The sequence below is a fragment of the Periplaneta americana genome, chromosome 3 (genome assembly GCF_040183065.1).
Source record: "Periplaneta americana isolate PAMFEO1 chromosome 3, P.americana_PAMFEO1_priV1, whole genome shotgun sequence".
NCBI lineage: Eukaryota > Metazoa > Arthropoda > Insecta > Blattodea > Blattidae > Periplaneta > Periplaneta americana.
In genome coordinates, this window is record NC_091119.1 from 121380424 (window position 1) to 121397670 (window position 17247).

The following is a 17247-nucleotide window of genomic DNA, read 5'->3' on the forward strand; positions in this document are numbered from 1 at the left end:
TGCTGTTTCTAAAAAATGTCCTTACATATTTTACGGAATGTAATGTAATGTATTGTAATGTTATGTTATGTTATATTGTTATACAATATATAACATAACATAACATATAACATAGTAGCCTAGATCATATATACCCCAGATAGGACGGCCTTATAGACTTTGACGTTAACAACTTTTGTCAGGTTTATTACGCTGCCATCTAGTTGGTACAAAAGGAGTTACATTATAATTCCCATTTGAATTGCATTAGCGACTGTACGCCATCTCGTGTTCGTTTACGGCGGACAGGTGGCGAGCCTGTCGGTTGTTCTCTTCAAAGTGCAAACGATTTTAACCAAGAGGCCTATAGGCTATATATATATATATATATATATATATATATATATATATATATATATATATATATATATATATTAGTCCTCTTGATTTTAACATAGCGATGACCTATCTGTTACATATATGATCTAGGATAATAGCTATTAAATTATAATGAAACTCATTTATGCGTGTAGATGGATATTGTAATGGATATTTATGACATAATAATTGAAAATATATGTATCTGACTTTTAAACAATACATTTAAAAAAATTATACATCCCATTAAAACGACAAAGTAACACTGTTAGAAGAGTATTACTTTTACTTATTCAGACATCTATAATTCTTAATTAATTATGTAAAGTTATATTGTTATCAATGAATTTTAAAAATAACTATTACTAATTAAATCTTGGTTGCTTCCCCTGCTTCGGAAGCCACGCTACAACACTATTTCTATCCATTCTTTCACTTACTTCACAAAAACATAATAATTTTACAGTGTCCAAGCTCTTAAGAGACCTTTGAGGCTTATCAAAAAAAATCGAGTTATTATTCCTAGAAACAAGGCCTATAAGTTCGTGAAAACTATGTATCGTAACATTTAGCTGCACTCCGATCCTTTCATATATTAAGTTCACTGTTGGCAGTCTGGAGAGAGCAGTGCGAACCGACATTGTGGCAGAAGTCTCTAAAGGCTACGACCTTGACTCGCAAGCTTGTGGAGGGACCGGGGAGAGGATATCAATTCGCTGCATCTCTGTACAAAATGAGGCTAGCCTTCCGTCACAATATTACGTCGCGCTATATTGGTGTTCTCTGAAAGTCCTGCGTTGTTGAGTTTATTTTAATCAAAAATACATGTATGTGTCGGTTACATATTAATTTTGCGTAAAATGGCTAATACTGAGGGAATATTGCGGTCATTATTTGTATAATTAAAAGAGAAACGTTTTCAAGTTGGACGTATGAAGCAAAATGTGCTTACAAAGATAGAAACATTTACATATTAAAATAGCGGATGGAGGAAGACAAAATATAAATTTTCAATTTTCATGTATAAGAAATATCCTTGACTAACAGGGTGCTCTGAGACAAATACAGGGACATCATTTTATTTTTACTTCAATTTTTATTGTACCTGAGTTTTTGAATGTACTTCACTCCCACCCCCTCTACTAGTAAACTTCCAACCGTTCTCCACATAGAACCAAGCGTATACGTCAAAGTCGCCTTAAGGTCATAGTAAACACAAACAGTACTCAGTGAGTATAGTATGTTCCAGAAATATATTCGCGTTTTCCAATGACGAAAGAGCTTTCAATATTGAATCATATTTTTGCACAGATACTATCGTCCGTTTGCCTACATCGCATCCTGGTTTCCCCTATCCGCTTCTGCTGGCCCTCTGTAAAGGCTAGTGGCTGGGCTGTCTTAGCTCTTTTCTGAAAACATTAATTTCTGTTAGGAATTGGACGTCTACGTAATATTATACAACTATTTAAAATAACTTAAATAAAAGGGCCTCGTTAATTAATTGTCACGTGATTTCCCTTCTTTTTATACAACCCTGCGACAAAACTCTTGGACGGACTATACCTGCATGTCTGAGTAATTTTATCTTTTCGGATCGGGCAGAAGTGAAGACTGAATTTATAGTACGTAAGGTACTCTTTTATAGAGTAGGTACAGAATTATTTCAACATGAGTTACTAGTACGAAGGACGAAACTGGTAATTGGAATTAGATGCAATAGTCTGTAGCGCGATAATATGCAAAAAAAAACTGGAGCCTTTATCGAAATGAACGGCCACCATTTTCAAAATTGTATTTAAATATCCATATTATGATTATTTTTTAATTTAACTTAATTCTCTATATTGTACGCTAATGTGCTGTAGACAGTATAATGTACACTGCATAATGAATACGTCCGAATGGATAGTTCATTTCGTGAGTAAAAACACTTATTGTTAATACTGTGCTGTATTTTGATTAAAGAAAAACCTAATGAAAATTATCAAACTCAAAATCGCGATATTTCCTAGTTTACGTAAATCGATGAACTACTTTTCTTCCCTCCTATACCTAGTAAAGTGATTTGTTTTCATTTTACGCCAGTATCATCGAACTCCAGTCGTGGAAGGGGATAGCAAACGGTGTTTCCGTTTAATCCAAAGGTATAGCCAGGTTAATATTAGAAATGTTAGTAAAAATAAGATGATGTCCCTGTACATTATATTGTTTTACCTGTATTCTGTTTGGGGGGTGAAAATGAGTGGTCATTCTTCTTCTTGTGGGGTCTGTGTCACAAAATTTTTTTATAGAAAAGTCGATAAACATCTGATCTATAAAAACATACAAGGTATGCAGATTTTTTCTGCCTACCCAGTATTTACACCTTAGCTTCGCCACTTGTAATTTATAATAATTATGGCTACTTGGTTATTGTCGTACCCGTATGAGAGTCATTAACCTTTGATAAGTTCAGATTGTTTCTCAAACTAAATTTGATATTGTTCAAGCTACAGATATTTGTAGCACGAGATGTCGAAATACATGAGAGATTTTTTGCTCCTTTCATTGTCCCATATTACATACGTACACAAAAATATGGTAAGCCTACATAGGATTTATGCTTGACACCTAACAGTCTGTATAGAATTCTGCGCTCCATAACGAAACCCGCGATAAAACATGGGGAACTAACTACCGCTCTAAATGTTCTCACAGAGATATTATTTATACGCTATCTGTCTATCTGAATACTTAGGCTGTCATGCTACTGGGGTAACTAGCATTCGGAGCTGTTTTCAGAAATATACAGATTCTGTGTGAAGCCACTTGTTGCTGCTTTACGGTTTTTATTTCGACTTTTCGTCCAAGACAAGAAGACCAGTTCGATGAGATTCGTACGGAATCCCTGGAGTTGGCGCCGCCGCCTGAGTGCAAGCCCTGGCATTTAAAGCCAATCTGAAATCCTCAATTCATCATATTTGATACATTACAAATACAGATGAATGAAACGATGTAGTGGAATAGAGTGCATCGCAAAGAGACTGTCGGTGGTGGATTAACGCGCACGTGATATGATAATGACGAGATCTGGACGATACAGGCAGCCTCTATTGACAGCAATGCAAGCCAGTCAGTCGGTGGTCGTCGCGAGAGCAGAGTGGAGGCATCATGGAGAGGTGAGTACTAGGTTACACACAATCAGTTAAAGGATCTCGATAATTGTTCTGAAAATAGGATTTCTGAGTGAAAGATATTTGGGAGGAAGACAAAAGAATAATGAGCGATATAATCTCCTACGTTGTAGAATTTCTCCTGCTTTTATTTCTGTGCCTATTCCAGGATAAGTGCAAATTCCAGCAATTTGCGTTGATTAGATGTTCGTTGTAAATGTTTTCTGTGCCAGTGATGTTTATGAGAGTGAATTATGATTATATAGTAGGCTAATGGGATGGAAAAGAAAGTGTCCCAATACTTCAATTGTTCATAAAACAAATTTCAATTTTATTCGCCGATATATGAATCCGGATCTCCGGTATAGAGATACGTCGTATTTCTTGTATTTTACAAAAAGGATAAACAGGAATGCGAAATTTTAAATACACACGCGGTGACTTGGATTTTAGGCCAGGAAACGAAGCGGCAAAGCGGAGATTTTATTATTATACACTATATTTATTTATGTGATTTATTCTTCAAACTTGCTTCCTATTTTCTTGTGACTCCATCTCTTGTCAGATTTTACATAACTGCTTAAGTTGGTGTAATATTATTTAATTCACTGATGAGTTAGAATAGTGATATAAGAATGTATTGGACGGAACAACCTGAATATATGAGAAAAGTTTGACATAATTTTTATAAACGTAATACCTACGTTGAAAAGGATAGACGTAGTCTAATAGGTTAAAAAATGCATATGGAAGCACTGTATTATAATAACTCTAAAGAGGCAGGTGGTCTGCGGCTTTCAGAGGCCGTGTTGGTATCTGTCAAGATAAAATGAACGAGAAAAAAGGATAGCGATTGCCATCTTGAAAGTCCTTACAATAACATTACTTTGTTCAGCTGTTGGCAGTGCATTAATCATATCGTATTTCCACAGCAATCTTTGTGATTTAAGTAATAGATCACCACCACCACCACCACCACCACCGTTGTTAGTAGTATTAAAACTTAATCATCCTACTCCATTACCTCCTGGCCTAGTTGCCTCATAAGGTGCCTTTTTGTATCACTTGTGAGGTTCAGACCTGTCTTCGGACAGTTGACTATACAATAATAATAATAATAATTATAATAATAATAATAATAATAATTATTATTATTATTATTATTATTATTATTATTATTATTATTATTATTATTATTATTATTCTCGCTCCATTTTACACCGGGATAGCCACAGGCGATAGACTTAATATTCCGATAACATTTCAAAAAATAATGTAGGCCTAAACAGATGGTATTAGAACTTTAATATAATGAAACGTATATTAACATTATTAAATCGGTTGTAAATACATTTTATAATACAAATGATACAAGAATTAAATAGAGTAGGCCAGTCGGATAAGGCGCTTGCCTACCTATCCGGAGTTGAGCTCGGGCGCGGATTCGATTCCCTCTTGGGCTGATTACCTGGTTGGATTTTTCCGAAGTTTTCTCCAACCGTAAGGCAAATGTCAGGTAATCTATGGAGAATCCTCGGCCTCATCTCGCTAAATATCTCGCTATCACCAATCCCATCGATGCTAAATAACTTCGTAGTTGATACGTTAAATAATCTAGTAAAAAATAGAGTAGGCCTACGTCTCGCCTAATGATATTGCTCAAAATTTATACTAGATTGCCAGATGAAATATCGTAAACGTTTTGAGTTTATTATGAAATAGAAATATTGTTTTAAAATTAAAATTCTACAGTCCTTGGAGGGCCAAGGCTTCGCGTCCATATGTCTCAGAAGAGGTGAACGATCTTCCAATCAGAAAAGGGTAATGTGTGATCAGCACAATGATTCTGCTGGCTGTAGTTTACGATTATCCGGCACTTAAGTCGTGTTTGCATTACTATAACATGTTAATCGAAAATTGTTTCTTTTCTTTTTCACTATCCTCTTCTCCTCTTCCCTTTTTTCTTGCACCCTTGTACTACCGCTTTCTTCTTTCTTCTTATACAATCCTTACTTGTCTATTCGTATCTTACTATCCCTTACCTTTCTTTCATTATTTTTTGCATATATAGGGACATCATTTTTTTACTTCAATTTTTATTGTGTCTGAGTTTTTGAATGTACTTTACTCCCACCCCTTCTATTAATGAAGTTCCAACCGTCCTCCACACAGAACCAAGGCCGCATACAGTAAACATACTGACTTAGTGAGTATAGTACGTTTCAGAAATATGTTCGCGTTTTCCATTGACGAGCTTTCAATATTGAATCATATTTTCGCACAGGTACTGTTGTCCGTTTGCCTACGTCGCATCCCGATTTCCCTCACCTGCTTCTGCTCGCCCCTCTGTAAAGGCTAGTGACTGGGCTATCTTAGATCTTTTCTGAAAACATTAATTTCTGTTAGGAATTGGATGTCTACGTAATATTATACAACCGTTTAAAATAACTTAAATAAAAGGGCCTCGTTAAGTAATTAACTGTTACGTGATTTCCTCCTTTTCTACGATCCTGCGACATAACCACTTGGACGGACAGTAGATAGCATGTCTGAGTAATTTTATCTTTTCGGATCGGGCAGAAGTGAAGATTGAATTTACAGTACGTAAGGTACTCTTTTATAGAGTAGGTACAGAATTATTTCAACATGAGTTACTAGGACAAAGGACGAAAGTGGTAATTGGAATTTAGATGCAATAGTCTTTAGTGCGATAATATACAAAAAAGAACTGAAGCCTGTATCGAAATAAATGGCCACACATTTTCAGAAAATGTGTTTAAATATCCATATTATGATTATTTTTCAATTTAACTTAATTCTCTATATTGTACGCTAATGTGCTGTAGACAGTATAATATACACCTCATGGATAACTCGGTTCGTGAGTAAAAACACATATTGTTAATACTGTACTGTATTTTGATTAAACAAAAATCTAATGAAAATTATGAAACTCAAAGTGGCGATATTTCCTAGTTTACGTAAGTGGATGAACTACTTTTCTTCCCTTCTGTACCTAGTAAAATGATTTGTTTGTATTTTACTCCAGTATCATCGAACTCCAGTCGTGGAAGGGGATAGCAAACGGTGTTTCCGGTACTCAACCATTAATCCAAAAGTATAGCCAGGTTAATATTAAAAATGTTAGTAAAAATAAAATTATGTCCCTGTATAAGACCGCACAATTTCATACATGTTTTATCAATTTTTGTACTTAACGAGTCTCTAACCATATGGTGCAAGGATTATATAGACTAGTGATGAGTGTTTTAATTTTATTTCAATAAAAATCGAGGTGAAGTTTAGTGATTTGGTTAATATGAGGGGGCACGCCCCCCAAGTCCGCTTTTCATTATTCTCTCAGAAAAAAATGCGGGGACTCGAAACAGCGCTCATTCCATATCGTTAATCCAAGTATAGCGTTTCAGATCAAGCAGCTGCGACGAGGAATATTATAGGTAGCAATACTGGTAGGCCTATACAATTTTACGACTGAATATTTCGTCCTTAATTACATTATTGTTTCTAATGTAGCAAAATGCAGAAAATACTTAACATTTGACACATAAAGATACAGTTTGTCTAGGTATCGGCACATGTAATGTACATTTATGAGTTGAAGGGGTGAGAATGAGGTAGTCCAAAGCCATACCTTTAATAAAAATGTTTTTTTTTTGTGAGAATTCATTTCTTATAGGCCTACACATGAGGAAGCTACTAGTAAAATATTATAAAAATGACTCAACAAATGACGCAAGTAGGCTTATACGCCGAAGAAATTATGATGCGGTATTGCACCTGATAGCATCGGACTCTAAATCTTCAATTTACTCATCTATAAAATGTTGTCTGTGTGGCTTAGGACTATAATACCATTCTCATCCCTTCAGTTATTTATACAGCTAAAAAAATCCTCTACCATAGGCGAGGATATTTTGAAAAGAGTTTGTTCTTATAGGGCAGTCCACACCTATGGAGTAACGGTCCGCGAAACCAGGTGGCCCGGGTTCGATTCCCGGTCGGGGCAAGTTACTTGGTTGAGGTTTTTTTCGGAGTTTTCCCTCAACCCAATATGAGCAAATGCTGGGTAACTATCGATGCTGGACCCCGGACTCATTTCGCCGGCATTATCACCTTCATTTCATTCAGACGCAAAGTAACCTGAGATGTTGATACAGCGTCGAAAATAACCTACTAAAAAAATCTTATAGAGCAGCGGTGACCAAAACTGGTATCGTGATTACATCGTGTAATCACAAACATTGAAACGGATAAGGAGAGTTTTCTGTAAATTGCTGTCTGCCCCATTCACGTACTGAAAACAAGCAGTGGCGGTATCATGTCGCTCTACAAGCAGAAATAGAAGGTTTTATAAGGAATCGGAAAAGAAATAGTTTCGTTTTCCTTTGCTGAACGGTTCAGTTAGATTATTTAGAAGCAACAAAAGGCATTACAAGAAGTCACATTGAATACACAGACTTAAAAGGGATTATATTATTATTATTATTATTATTATTATTATTATTATTAATATTGATCAGTAAATGTTATAAATTTATTCTTCTGTACGTGTATGTATATTTTTTTCATAATGTTTGCCAGGCGATGTAAACATTGCCGGCAGAGGAGGATAGAAGTGTAATATTGCTATTCCAACAATGGCAGAGATCCCGGTCCACGTTTATCTTGAAGTTGTGGGGGGGGGGTCTGAAGCGTTCTACCCCCGCCCAACTTCAAGATAACTTAGAATGAGACTCTGCCATTGGTTGAATAGTACTTAGGCCTATACTTCCCTCCCCCTCTGGAGGCAATGTTTACATCTCCTGTCAGACAGTATGGAACGAAGTATAGGCTACCGGTACATATCAATTTTAAGCTTTTTAATCTTTAGATGAGTTTACCTATTATCAGTTATTTACTAGTTATTCTTTTAATAATACCCTAATATTATAGAACAACTGGTTCAATATTATATGTTTTGTAAGAATGGAACGAGCTATTAAACTCCATTATTCTCTGCTTAAAACATTTGCTGCTAAGATATTAGATATTCTACTTATGTCAATATTGTTTTCACAAGTTACACTTTTTAAACACAAAAACATGTCCCGCCTTATAGACGAAAACATAGTACAGTTGAGAATTGCCGTGTGTAACATTTAGCCGACTTTGTTTCCTTTTCAGAAAGATGCACAAAAAATAATTTAATGTTAAAGTTTTGTTTCAATAATTAAGTTAATATATTTATCTGTTTGAAAAGGGGGGTTTCGTATATTTTTAAGCGACCTTACAAATGAGATCTGTTTTTTCCTTATTAAATTATACATGAATTAATATAAAACGATTTTCTTCTTTGCAATAAAGCTATTGAGATGAATGAATATACTGCTTGATTATAAATAAAACACATTCTATCTAGAGATAGACAGGAAATGAGCTATGGAATGTTCAGTTCAGCATGTAAGTTTTCATGCAAAGTACCTCTCCCTCGTCTCCGTACTTCTTATACCTGGTAAGGCTTATCTTGTCTCAGTAGCAATAAAACCAAGTCCCTTCAAATGAGGGTGGAGATTGCTGTAAATTTTCAGGATTCCTTTCAAAACCTTGTTATTGTACAGGCTGCCGGATCTCAATTTCTTGAAAGACAAGCTCAGTGACGGAACTACACAGTACGAAGAGAGATATTTTGTAATTTTATTTTGCGCTACAGAATGTATCAACTAGTCCCTTCCGCCACTGGATGGATGGACGGCATCGCTCCATCCCCCCATCGTCATAACAATACAGACGAAGTAAGACATATCTCCTTTCTCTCTCTTTTCACAGTGAGACAAGATACATCACACATACTTTAGACTGTCTCTCGTGTGTAATCACAGCCGTTCGAGTTTTGATCACCCCTGTTATAGAGCCACAGTTGCTAGATGTGCTTTTAGCAGTCAGGATTTGTTTTTCCGTACCGCACGTACCACCGTGCCCGTTTTCTGTTTCTGTTTATGAAGTACCGGTAGCTTGACAGTCTGATATTTACACATGATTATATTTCAGAAATATATTTCGGAAAAGTGTCCTAGTATTTACATTAGACACGTATGATTATTAATAAAATTTAACTGTTTTAATTATATTATTTAGGCTTGCATGTTGTTTGTAATAGATGAGGCCTATACTACATCGATTTTTCACTTGCATAAGGAATACAGTAAGTAAGTTAACACTTATGACATGGCTGAATATATTATATATTCATCATAGGCGCCGACTACGGGCATGCTCGGTCGCTCGGGCAGACCCTAGAAAGAAAGTGGGCATGCTCAGCATACCCGCTCATGTGATTTCTAGTTCTTGATATTACTTATTATTATTATTATTATTATTATTATTATTATTATTATTATTATTATTATTATTATTATTATTATTGTAACTTATTATGATAATTATTCAAAAAGTTTTACTAAATTATCGCTTAGCTTGTACAGGGACATCATTTTATTTTTACTAACATTTCTAATATTAACCTGGCTATACCTTTGGCTTAAAGGTTGTAAACCGGAAACACCGTTTGCTACCCTCTTCCACGACTGCAGTTCGATGACACTGGCGTAAGATAGAAACAAATCACTTTCCTAGGTATAGGAGGGATGAAAAGTAGTTCATGCATATACATAAAGTAGGAAATATCGCGATTTTGAGTTTGATAATTTTCATTAGGTTTTTCTTTAATCAAAATACAGTAAAGTATTAACAATAAGTGTTTTTACTCTCGAACTGAGCTGTCCATTCGGACGTATTCATTATGCAGTGCATATTATACTGTCTACAGCACATTAGCTTACAATATAGAGAATGAAGTTAAATCGAAAAATAATCATAATATGGATATTTAAACACATATTTGAAAATGATGGCCGTTCATTTCTATACAGGTTTCAGTTCTTTTTTGCATATTATCGCACATAGACTATTATACCTAATTCCTATTACCAGTTTCGTCTTTCGTACTAGTAACTCATGTTGAAATATATATATATATATATATATATATATATAATCTATAAAAGAGTACCTTACGTAGGCCTACTGTAAATTCAGTCTTCATTTCTGCCCGATCCGAAAAGATAAAATTATTCAGACATGCTATTTACTGTCCGTCCAAGTGGTTTTGTCGCAGGGTCGTAGAAAGGAGGGAAATCACGTAACAGTTAATTACTTAACGAGGTTATTTTATTTAAGTTATTTTAAACAGTTATATAATATTACGTAGACGTCCAATTTCCTAACAGAAATTAATGTTTTCAGAAAAGAGCTAAGGCAGCCCAGCCACAAAGGGACGGGCAGAAGTGGGTGGGAGAAACCGGGATGCGACATAGGCAAACGGACGACAGTACCTGTGCGAGAATATGGTTCAATATTGAAAGCGAACATATTTCTGGAAAGTACTATACTCACTAACTCAGTACTGTTTGTGTTTACTATGACCGTAAGGCGACTTTGACTGTATACGCTTGGTTCTGTGTGAAGAACGGTTGGAAGTTTACTAGTAGAGGGGGTGGGAGTGAAGTACATTAAAAAAAAACTCAGGTACAATAAAAATTGAAGTAAAAATAAAATGATGTCCCTGTACTTTTATAGATAGGCCTACTATTTTGTCATCTATGAAAGAAGCCAGAAATACTGATGAATTTTTGTCACTTTGGAAAGATGCTAATGAAAACTCTCATATACTGCAATTAAGTCCCTCTAAACTTTCACTGCCAAGAAAAATTCCATTAAGATTAGAAAGTGGTAAGACATGTAACTTCTCAAACATTCAGGAAAAGTTCCGTGATTTATAGTATGAGGTAGTGAATCAAACAGTAACAAGCTTGAAAACCAGATTTCCATCCGAAACAATGTCATCTTATAAAAATGGAACAGTTTTTACTAGGCTAGAAGATAATAGTTATGTTATTTATATATTATGGTCACGATTTTGACGGTGTAAACTTAACATCGATGGAATGATCAACGAGTCCATCAGTAAAACAGCTGTCAGGAGAAACATTTTCCAGGTTCTATCATCGTAGGTGAGTGATTAGGCCTATATACGTAATGTTTGTATTTATTTCATATTTTCACAACAAAGTTGTATCAATAAATAATAATCCGTGGCGCTACAGCCCTTTAAGATCCCAGACCGACCAGCCGGCCTCACGTCCACATACCAAAGCAGAGGTGGACGATCATCCAACCAGAATGGAAGTATCGTGTGGTTAGCAGCCGTTATAGTTAGCTTTCATAACCGGATTTTGCTACCTATCGTAGCTTCCCAATTGCATTACGATACTGGATGGTCACCGATCCTATACACTATCGGAAATTTCATGAGAAAATTTCTTCTCCGTGAAGACTCGAGTCAGCGCGCATTCCGTAAGGCAGGATGCCTTAGACCGCGACGCCACGGTGCGGGACACAAAATTATATTAAGAATTTATAAATGTAAGTAGCGCAGTTTATAACATGGACCTCGGATTTTTAGACTCTGGTTGAAACATACGTTCTTTAATGCATCTAGTTTTAGACAATATCATCACTCGAGAGTTTCTCGTGTTACATACATTTAGGGATTTTGTATAAAATTGTTGCAACCTATCCTATTCGAGCCTAAACATGAGCATGCCCCAAGAATTTCAAAAGTCGGCGTCTATAATATTCATCCATGCTTATGATCTTTGTGCGGGACGAAACAAATTTAATTATTGCAATGATTCATTTGTCGAAATTATCATACGCCCTATGTGACTATAAATTGATGAGCTACCATCTTGTAAAGAACTGTGAAAGTCTAGAATCCGTACGACTGGAGCCATTCTTGCTTAAACGTGTCAACAGTGCTTATAAGAAAAAAATAAAGCTTAATTAACTTACGTCTTTCTATTCAAACCATCTCCCCTCCCTTCACATATTTCTTCATCCTACCGATACCTGATCTTGTCACTGATAGTGGGTCTACTTGTCAGCAGAATGTGGTGGTGGAAGGGGACGGACCACTGATCACTGATCAGCAGACTCAGGATCCGAGACAACTTGAGAATGAAGTAAGTTACAGTGCAACAGAGTACAGATGGAGTGAGGTAGTGCATTGAGTTTTGTTTACCTGTGCTTTAGTGTACAATCCGGTTCATGATCAGAGGTACAGTATTCTTCCATCTCTCCCTACCAAACGAATTCAGGCCATCACAGTACATCTTCAATTCATAGTGAACAGTTTTTTCGAACTAGTTGCAAGTATGTACACGGTTGTTCATTGTAGTGCTAACGCCTTCAACGTTGCCAAGAGACCAGTGGCGGCTCGCAACCTCAAAAGTTGGTGAAGCTCTTTTATTAAGGAACTTGATGTACGTCTTACCAATTTTTTATAGATTAAGCTGATTCGTCTGTCTCTACGGAAGGAGAATTGTTACTGATGTCATGAAATGGCTGCTTTTCAATCATATCATGTAACAAGTCCTTGTGAATGGAGATGCACGCCAATGATGTTAATCTTCCTTGTGCCATTGAATTGCGAAGATTTGTCTTTATGCGGTTGAGTGCAAAAAAACTTCTCTCCACTGAAACGCTTGTTGGCGGTGTCACAATAAGGGAAAAGAGCCTATAGGTTTCTTCAATACGTCTTTGTTTCAACTTAAAAGTTTTAGTGCTTGTATCAAGGGAAATGTTCTGGTACTCATGATCTGCATAGAGAAGCTCTAGTTCTGTTTTCAAACGACTTACTTTGAACAAATTTGGGAAAGTCTTTTGTAGAATGGCAAGAGCATTAGAAGGAAAAATATTTGAACACTGAAGAAATTTTGAAGTATTGGCAAAAGAGCAAAACTGAAGCTGTTCAACTTGCATAAAAATGACGTCACGTATTTCTAAAATAATTGTTTGTACTTCTGAAAAAGTTCACCTTCTGAAGCTTAACATATTTCCACCCTGAAAATTCACCCCTTTCTTTAGCCTTTTCAAAAAAAAAAAAAAAAAAACTGACAAAAACTACATCTGTTTTCACAAAATCCATCAGAGTTCCATGCCGATTTTTTTATTCCAACTAACAACAGGGCCAACAAAACAATTTTTCCAAATAATAACTACCGCACAGCCACTGATATTCACTGTACCACGCACTTTTAAAATGTTTGTTGTAAGATCTTGCACCTTTTCTTTTCAACTTTTTTGCCGATATATAAATAACTAATGTTGGTTTCCCCGCTAACAATTTTTAGCTGTTATTTAGCGTCGATGAGATAGGTGATAGCGAGATGGTATTTGGCGAGACGAGGCCGAGGATTCGCCACAGATTACCTGGCATTCATCTTGCAGTTGAGGAAAACCTCGAAAAAAATCCAACCAGGTAATCAGCCCAAGCGGAGATCGAACCCGCGCCCGAGCGCAACTTCAGACCGGCAGGCAAGCGTCTTAACCGACTGAGCCACGCTGGTGGTTTCCCCGCTAACACATCTCATTCATCACCTTCAGTCTATCGCGAAAATGGTGTCTGTAACACGCTACACACTATATCGTTTATAGGATACATTCCTCGTTGTTAATAAAAAATATTTGAGTCACCACTTTTAAAAATAATTATGAAACTATCACTAAAAATAAATAACTGCTTAGTTAACTTAATCCTCTAATAGGTATATCGTTTTAGCAACAAGACATAACATAGTCACTCTATTTACATGTCTCACATACTGAAATTAACAGGTACAAAGAAGTGTGAACACTGTGAAAGACAAGGAATTTTATCTCATTGTATTCGCGTGCCGTTATTTTCCTTTCAAAAGAGCCAAGCCAGGAGGCTACAATGTGTTTGCAGCTACAAGAGAAATGTTTTGTCAGCGATTCAAGTACCGTCGCAGACAGGTTCTATAGAAACCTTACAAGGGTTCGTTGCCATGGTTACCCGTAAACAAATCCGCAAATTGAAAAGCTCTACCTCTGAAAGAGGGATATAGCTGCAATATTGTCACCCTTCTCCACTCTGCGCCAACTATAGTGACAATGGGACTAGTGTTCCATAATGCAGAATACCTAAGTGCAGAACATATCACAACGCAGAACGTAAAAGACAAAAATGAAGTGAAATAAAATAAAATATTAAAATACTTGTAAATAAGTGAAGTTGCGCTTAGTAAAAAGGTGAAGTGCCGCTTCACGAGCTTCATCCGAAAACCCGCCCCTGCAAGGGACATGAAAACTTTTGAGGTATGTATCCTACTTTATTTTTCACTAGATTATACTATTAACAGTAGAATATAACGGAGCACATTGCCGTCATTGTTTACATTCACAGTACTGTATGCAGGGGCGGCTCGTCCATAACAGCTGCGGAGCTGCAGCACTCCCTGCTTTGACAGGAAAATAAAAATAATATTTATTTTAATATTTAGAAGAATTGTTACAGCTTTTATTGGTCAATTGCTTTATATTTCATCTGGCCGGGAATATGTACTATTATCTTATGCATAATCTTTTTGCGCGTCGACTGTATTGGAATTGACACTGCATTCAAAGTCGTCCTGGGATCTGCAGGGTGGTCAGCTCATAGAGAGTGTGTCTTGCATGGTCAGGGAGTAGAGAGGTGAAGGGAAGCAGAGGAAAACTGCCGCTGTTTAAAACACATATCTCGCTGCAGTGGCTTGCAGAGCCAGGCCACAAGGGATCTTTCCTCTCCTCCCACACCACTATTGTAATGCTGCGTCAAATGGATTCTCTATTCCCTTGAAACTTAATGAAAACATTTTTATTTTCTTTTCACATACTTATTGTTGTAGAATCTTATCGACTTAATATAACCAAATTAATATTCTCTTTTGCCTTATTATTACGTATATATCCAGCCTCCAGCAGAACCTAATATTTGCCTTAACTCAAAATGATTGCACGAGTAGAATCCTTTTGATATAGCACGTAAAATGCGAAAGAGACTTCTTTTCCAGTTTTAGAAAATTGTTGACCATCATCAGTATATCTGAGTGTTGCTTTGGTGTGACGTCTTAATACCGTAACTTAACCAGTGCAAATTTGCAAGCATGAGTGTGTGTGAATTACAGAATATTAATTTTATTTTTCTCAACTTTCCCTTGCGGAGAATATTGATGTAATGAAGTGAAATTAAAGGGTCGTCCGTTACCCGACTTAAATCTTACTTAAGCTTCATCCAGCCGAAATAGTGCATATATGTAAGGAAGTATAACAATGAAATTTACGCTAAGCATTTGTGGTTACGTGGATATGAACAAAAAAAAAATCTGTATTTTGTTTTCCTTGCCTCCTCTTTGGTGGTGATGCTGCATGGACTGGGAGTGGACATTTGCCTCTAAAAAGCAAAATGCACGAATCTTCGCAGTCTCACCTGAAAAATGTTGTTTCAGTGGCTATGTTACGCAACTCATACTGCTGTGCAATTAAGTGAAACGAACAGAACAAACATTGTCAAACATAATCAAGAAGTGAGAAAAAATCGTGAAATTATTTTAAAAAATAATATTGATTGTATCAAATTTTGTGGTCAATATGAACTTCCCGTTAGGGGACATGATGAAAAAACGATTCGAAGAACCTTGATGTGTTTCGTGGGTTACTGCAGTCCATGAGTAATCTAAACTAGCCTCTCAAAAATCATTTGGAACATGCCACTATTTAAGGTTATTCTAAGACAATTCAGAATGAACTGGTAGATTGTAAGTTGAGTGTCTGCCGATCTGAAATTCAGACTGAAATCGACGGTATTAGTTTTTCTTAGGGATTAGCAAATGGTCCCACAGATATCTCCCAACTAAGTCAGGAAGTTTTGATTTTTCGAAATGTAGTGCACTTATTTTTGTCCTATACTTATTAGTAATGGTATCAAGAAATGAAATTTGTATGTACCGAAATCTTCTGCAGCTCTCCAAATCCACAAGTTCACGAGCCGCCACTGACTGTATGTCTGTCTACTACGTTCAAGGAACTCTATAGTAAAGTTGTTATACTCGAATTTTCAACCCCCAACTCTCGCTCATTACAAACTGGAGGTCAAAATACTGAAAGAAAAGAAGATAAGCGGAATGCTTACTAACTGCAATTTAATATACTTTCGTGTCGAATGTGAACTGTTGCTATAGCTCCTATTGAACTGCAAGAAGAGATCTTGTGTCAAAATGGATTGAGGGAAAGGAATTTCTGAAGATGAACAGTGATGTAGTTTATTGTGATTTCTGTATTAAAGACGTAAGTACTTGTGTATTTTGGGGTGCGCGATAGAATCGCGGTTAAATGTGTAACACTGCAAATTCTGCAAGTCACAGATTGGATTCCCGATAAGGTCATGCGGAAATGCAAAAGATTTACAATTCTTACTTTTCCCAAATTTATTCGCTTAAATAAGCACCTGTCTTCTTATGATGTAGAAAGATAGTTTTCTGCGTTCAAGAACGTTCTTCAGACAAACATATGAGTGAAGAAAATCTGAGAAATTAGTTATAGTAGGCCTACATTGTTTCAAAATAAAATAAAAATGTAACATAATGTAGAACTCAATTTTGATAATTGCATATTTTTACTGATTTTCACTTCATTGTGCATCTTTTGTCATATGATAGTGTATTTTTTAATCCAATGCCACCAGGTTGTCTTTCGACATTTCTGGTCTTCTCTCCAGGCCGTGGCTTAGTTGTAACCCACTTCTGAGGTTGGGGCACCTGGAAGGCGGAGTTACATTACCCCG

At 36.2% G+C, this 17247-nt stretch overlaps 1 protein-coding gene across 4 annotated transcripts in view; it reads left to right on the forward strand.

Annotated features, from left to right (window-relative positions):
- Positions 1–3377: 3377 nt before the first annotated feature.
- Positions 3378–17247, forward strand: part of LOC138696473 (B1 bradykinin receptor-like) — a 36872-nt gene continuing 23002 nt past the window's right edge. The window contains exons 1-2 of one of the 4 annotated variants that reach the window (XM_069821483.1): positions 3461–3515; positions 12515–12589. In XM_069821483.1, coding sequence (XP_069677584.1) covers positions 12585–12589 — 5 coding nt within the window. In that variant the 5' untranslated portion in view covers positions 3461–3515; positions 12515–12584. Of the gene's footprint in view, positions 3516–12511; positions 12590–17247 lie in introns of all 4 variants that reach the window. The other 3 variants (XM_069821484.1, XM_069821481.1, XM_069821485.1) reach the window with 3 other exon arrangements.